The 6,474-nt window shown below is 36.4% G+C and overlaps 1 protein-coding gene across 2 annotated transcripts; it reads right to left on the minus strand.

The window, feature by feature from the left end:
* Positions 1-918: 918 nt before the first annotated feature.
* Positions 919-5,559, minus strand: LOC107600792 (uroplakin-3a-like). 2 transcript variants are annotated; one of them, XM_016292759.1, is made up of 6 exons: positions 5,420-5,559; positions 3,738-3,881; positions 3,346-3,508; positions 1,694-1,773; positions 1,460-1,589; positions 919-1,339 (listed from the first exon to the last, which is right to left on the minus strand). In XM_016292759.1, exons 1-6 carry the CDS (start codon positions 5,481-5,483, stop codon positions 1,156-1,158), a joined length of 765 nt encoding a protein of 254 aa, XP_016148245.1. In that variant the 5' UTR covers positions 5,484-5,559; the 3' UTR covers positions 919-1,155. The 2 variants fall into 2 exon arrangements, with proteins under 2 accessions (XP_016148245.1, XP_016148244.1); XM_016292758.1 differs by having other exon boundaries at positions 3,346-3,580.
* Positions 5,560-6,474: the final 915 nt, after the last annotated feature.

Genomic DNA, 6,474 nt, shown 5'->3' on the forward strand with positions numbered 1-6,474 from the left:
CACATCACAGTGGATTCAGCTGTCTTAACCGTGGCTTGTGTACTGCAAACACATACCAGCTTAATCACTGTGTCTGTCACGTGACTCTGTTCCCCTTTCGGGCTCTGTCTTTACATTTATTTTGAAAGATGAAGCTCATGATTATGGTAAGGGGCGTTACATTTCCAACAAGTGCTTGCGGTGTTTGGCCAATCACAATGCACTGGGTCAGCTGGCCAATCAGAGCAGACTGCGCTTGTTGGAAGGAGGGACTTTGTCGAAAACGAAGCGTTTGAGAGAGGCGGGGCATAGAGGACCTACAATAATGTACAGTATTTGAAAAATAATGTGTTTTTTAAACATTAAAGCATGTCACCATATTCTGTTACACCAAATACACAAAATAATGATCTTTAAAAAAGCATCATATGACCCCTTTAAAACACCTGTATTATAAGTAAATTCATAACATTTTAACCTAAAGCTCAAGCTTAAACTTAATAACATTTTAACCTAAATGATTATGTGTATACATATAGCACATACACAGCCAACAAAGATTAAAACGACTCATAAAACCACTAACTAAGAGAATGATGACTAATCATGATTAAACACGAAAAAGAAAGAAAAAAAGAAAGTTTTAAGAATATTAATAATAAAAGATATCCAGTATAATATGAGTTAAAAGAAACAAATTCACCTGGTTTGTTGATAAAGGGTTATTTAGACCTATATGACCCCCTAAGACAATAAAGGTTCGAAAACACTGCACTAGTAAATACTACAGTATGACTGTCACTCTACCGCATATTTCCTACTAAACAGCGCCATCTAGTGAATTTGCATGTTGTAGTCCGTGTAGTGCAGTTCTGTTCTATCTGTTCCTTTGATCGCAAACAATACTGAGGTCACACGAGTTTTCAAAAAGCTGGAAGATGATGACTAAAAAGAAGCTTTTATACCATTCTGGTTTGATACTACACAGGAAACATTTCTGAGGCAAAACAGCAATGTAACATATACAAGATGTGAGTGCCATAGAGTTGATGGGTTAATTTCAAGTTTACTTCCTGTCCTCTATTGTGCCTTGTAACTAACAATGAAAGAGAAAATACTGCAAAGTAGTTTGCTTTCCCCTGGAATATGCAGTGCAGTGATGGTGTCTTTGGGAGCTCACAGCTTTCGTGCGCCATCCTTGGGCAGAGTGGATGATGTGGAGTAATTTTTCAAGTCCGACTGGTAAGCAGGGTTGTCGTAGGGGTGCACACTATCCTTTAGGTTGTGGGTGTCATAGCGGGGGATACGGATTGAGTTCATGACTGAGATTTGCTTACCGTCTTTCTTGGTAGGCCTACAGCTGGATGGAGAAGATTCAGTCATGTGTTAGAAAAACAAATTACATTTGGACAATTAAGAAATAATATATGATAACATATCATATATGTACACAAGTGTGATTTAAGTGTAATTTACTCACCAGGTAACACATAACATGATGAGGAAAATAAGTAAAAGCAGAGCCGCAGCCACACATAGGATAGTAGTAATTACAACCATGGCACCAGATCTCGCACTCAGACCATCATAAATAGTGTGAAGGGGTAGTACTGTATGAATAGATTATTAAGATAGCTATTAACTCTATTTAAGCTATTAGGATGACTCCAATATTATTTAGCAATAATTCAAAGGATTTTATATGAATTCTTACGTTTGGGAAGAGTGATGTTGCCAGACCAGTTTGAGGAATTAACAAGAGCCCCATTAGCATCGATTAGAAGATACTTGAAACTGTAAGTGAAAAATTGTTTCAATACATTAAAAGCAAACTCAAATCTAGTGTTTAAGAAGCTACTTTGAAACTTCAGTCAAGACACAGTCAATGTAAAGTGATTTAAAAAATCGTTTAAAACATAAAACTATCCAATGATTCAGATAACAATCTCCTTTAAGGACACCATTAGAGAAGAATACCAGCATTCTTGTAAATAAATAAATAAATATTGTAAGTCTGCGCATTAGATGTGGGGATTTTCAGTAACTCTTTCTGCAGGTTACATTGTTACACCAGTAGGTGGCGACAAGTGTTTGTTTTTATGAGTGAATGATTCAGTGATTCCGATTGGTTCAAATGTACTGATTCATTCAGGAATGAATAGAACTGCTGTGTGTTGCTCAGAAATGTGCAAATGTTGGCTGAGCTTTCAACTATTTTTTGTTGAAGAGAAAAAACTAAGTAAATGTCAATATTGTGTCTAAATCTAATAAATTTCTTGTTTATTTAGCTGTTGTGTAAAAGAAATCTTATATTTGCAATTGTGCACTTGTGGACCTGAATATCATCACAGACATGCTGATATTTCGCAATGGCATTATTGTTTGTGTGATATTGTTCAAATAAATAGTTGATCAATTTATCAACATATTAACATATTATATTAACATATTATTCACTAAAATGGTTTGGATTTTTGAAGGTGTGGTCAGTTTTGCATGAGGGCAAAATATTTCCTCAGTTTTAGTTTGGGTTCAAGTTTGTCTCGCAAATTCACATCATGCCAACAGAAAACTGTTTGGTTTGAAAGGGATTTCTGTGTGAGCGTTAAACGGGTAGTTCACCCAAAAATGACAATTCTGTCATTAATTACTCACCCTCATGTCGTTCATCTTCAGAATACAAATTAAGATATTTTTGATTAAATCTGAGAGCTTTCTGATCCTGCTGTATAGACAACAATGGAACCGACACGTTCGAGGCCCAGAAAGGTAAGGACATCATTAAAATAGTCCATGTGACATCAGTGGTTCAACTGTAACATTTTGCAAAACAAAACAAAAATAACGACGAATGCGTTGTGGTACCCTTGTGAACGTGCGGCGAAGCGAAGACTGACACGGAAGTTAAGAAATTGTTAATTAAGGTCATTATTTTTGTTTTCTTTGCGCACAAGAAGTATTCCCGTAGCTTCATAAAATTAGGGTTGAACCACTGATGTCACATGGACTATTTTAACAACGTCCTTACTACCTTTCTGGGCCTTGAACGTGTCAGTTGCATTGCTGTCTATGCAGGGTTAGAATGCTCTCGGATTTTATTTTTGCTTGCAAAATTTCTCTAAAATTTAACTAATGGGGGTGGACATTTTAGGCAATTGTTCATTGTGTTTTGCCATCGCTATGCACTGTAGTTCAGCTAAATGTATAGCTATCTAATGACCACATGGCATCAAAATGCTCTTTTATCTTAAAAAGGCATTTCAGAGTCAACACAAATGTATTATGGGTTTTTAGAATGGCAGATTTGGAACTTTGTCTTAAATAATTTCTTCCATTCATGTTGCACAATGCATTAAAAGGTCCTACCAAACGATGGATCCATCAGGTAATACTCCATTACAGTTGACGCCACTACAAATCCCATCAGCGCCGACTACGAAGTAGCGATCATTGGGGTACTGATTACAGGGGAAGTCTGACAGAAGTCCAACTCTGGTCAGAAAGAAGTTGTTTGATGATGGGTTGAATGCTGTTGGGTAGGGTGACAAGCTGAGGATGTTGGTAGTTGAGCTGTGTACTAGAGCATCAAAGCTGCCGTTTGCTAAAAGTGAAAGAGGATTGATAATGCAAACAGATGGGAGAGTTTGCATTAGATCTTTTCTTTAGCCTCTTATGCTCAATATGGCTGCATTTATTTGATCAAATACATAAAACAGCAATATTGTGAAATATTATTACAATTTCTAAAGACGATTTACCTGAGCACAGCCCAGCCACCAGCCATATCTCACAGCCAGGGCACGGCTGATTAAATACACAATACGGCTGCTTCAGTATCACTGTATTACTGGTGACCTTGGCTAAGAAAGCATTAGATGCAAGCTCAGGCTGGAATATCTGACCTGTAGACAGAGAAAAAGACTTTGAAGAGCCATTTTTAAAGTGACCTCATTGTTCCAACTTGATCCCCATTTAAGTCTGTCACAGAATAATAGCAGGTTCAGTCTGATTCACATGCACCTGTCCTAGGGCAGAAAGGATTGTGTAACACCTACCAACCCTAAATGCTGTAACTGCAGTGCTACAGGTGTATTGATGGAAAACTGGCCACGAAACAGAACATACAGGCTGAGTCTTGCCTACTAGTGTGTGTTTCCCTCGAGTCTCAATATAGATTCTGTTTTTACAACTAGTATGAACATGACATACGAAAGGCGTCATTGTATCTGTATTCTGTATCTCGGTAGTAGGTCATTTAAAAAAAAAAGTGTGATGAGTGTGGCATCCTATGACATACTAATTAATAACTCAGTGAGCTATTTCAACTATTTATAACATATATAGTACACAAGACGAAATAATAGCTTACAAAGTGACCCCATTCAAAAGTTTAAATATGTTTGATTCCACGAAACAGAACATACAGGCTGAGTCTTGCCTACTAGTGTGTGTTTCCCTCGAGTCTCAATATAGATTCTGTTTTTACAACTAGTATGAACATGACATACGAAAGGCGTCATTGTATCTGTATTCTGTATCTCGGTAGTAGGTCATTTAAAAAAAAAAAGTGTGATGTGTGGCATCCTATGACATACTAATTAATAACTCAGTGAGCTATTTCAACTATTTATAACATATATAGTACACAAGACGAAATAATAGCTTACAAAGTGACCCCATTCAAAAGTTTAAATATGTTTGATTCTTAATGAGGTGTCATTATACATGGAAGATTTTTATGATCCCTCTTACTTTGTATAAATTATTAAGATTCTGCATATATATGTATGTATATGTGACCCTGGACAACAAATAAAATGATAAAAAAAAATTATATATATAGGAATATTAGCCAATTTATATGTCCCCATGTATCATCACAGCATTGTATATTTATTATTTGATACCAATATTTTTTATTTTTCTGTTTTCTTTCAAGTTTAGCAGTGACCTTTACTATATATACTGAAGCTAATGCCTAGCATGTCCATTCATTATGTACATTTTCAATATATATGTATATATTGAAAATGTACATAATGAATGGACATGCTAGACATTAGCATCAGTGGGCCACTAGTACAATCCTTCAATAAGATTTCATGAATTATCTTACTCATTTGTTCATAATAGTCGCCTGGGTATTTTTGCTGAACGGAAGGAAGATTTTTAGCTTGTTAATCTGTAATCATCTTTGTCCGACATCCAACATCTAAGCCAACATGATGAAAATTGAATGAGACATTTGTGTACACTTTACTCTGTCTTTAATGAGCTATTGCCTGAGAAAGCCTCACTCCATTTAAACTGAAGGATAAGGCAAACAATGTAATTAAAATATAACTAAGTGCATTTGTGATGTAACGCAGAAACCAGGTCTCTATAGTAACCCCCATCTAAAAAGAACCAACCTTGATAATTAAGACTAAAATGCACTTGCCTTCTCCGGTCCACATCCAGATAGACATCAATGACATCAAACGGATCACTGTGTTTGTCTTCATCTTGTATCAAGGATACAGATAGATTCTGGAGTAGAAGTCAACCTGGCTGGTGTCTATGCTCAGTAATATGCCTGGCAGATACTAATCAACTCCTATAAAAAGAAGCTGAAGGGAGGGGAGAGAGTTTTTCATGAGGGTGTGTGAATCCCAGGTAGAAACTGGGAGGTGCTTTGGACATGAAAAGTGCTTTGAAATTCCAAAGACTGACTGTTGCTACTTTGTAAGCTGTGAAAAACGCTTGAATCGTGTGAAAACACTTTTTGCTTTAATCCTATAGCACAGAACACGTTTTCATTGCCCATGCCACAAGTACAATGTCAAGGTGGCCAAAGTCGCAACATGTGATCAAACTATCTGACACCTAAAATGGAAAATAAAGCAAACGTCTGTTTGAATGACTAATGTTAAAGTCAACAAACCCTCCACATACTGGTGACTTAATTCCCACCAAACAGGCACATGACATCAAAAACAGAGGTGTGGAGTTTATTCATACAATATATCAATAATATTCGATTCCTAGTTTCTTGAGGGAAGTGTTACATAATAATTAATAATGTAATATGCATCAAAATGGACCCCATTATATTGGTTTTCTAGGACAAACTAGGCTGTATGTTTTGCAGCTCCGGTAAATGCCTGACGTGTTTGTGATCAAATAATCTAAATTGTGTTTGTTGGTAAAACCAGCTTAACAAGACCTGCTTAGACATGAAGCAAATGAACCGCTGTTTATAGGTATAAGTTACTGACATTTTCTCTGTACTCTCTGTGTGAACATGTAAAATTCAGAATTCATATTATTTGCAAAGACTGGACGGGTGAGTCGAAATAATGACGTAGTAGTAAAACAACAATATCCAGAATCCCATTGTGGTGAATCAGACTATGAACTAGAGCTATAAACCGTATTTGCCAAGTGGTAATACTGGGTGGAGAGAATTATGCTGGGCTTTTTTTTCACATGTGCTTCAAAGGAATGTGGTACACA

The sequence above is a fragment of the Sinocyclocheilus grahami genome, unplaced genomic scaffold (assembly GCF_001515645.1).
Source record: "Sinocyclocheilus grahami isolate Dianchi unplaced genomic scaffold, SAMN03320097.WGS_v1.1 scaffold291.1, whole genome shotgun sequence".
Classification (NCBI taxonomy): domain Eukaryota; kingdom Metazoa; phylum Chordata; class Actinopteri; order Cypriniformes; family Cyprinidae; genus Sinocyclocheilus; species Sinocyclocheilus grahami.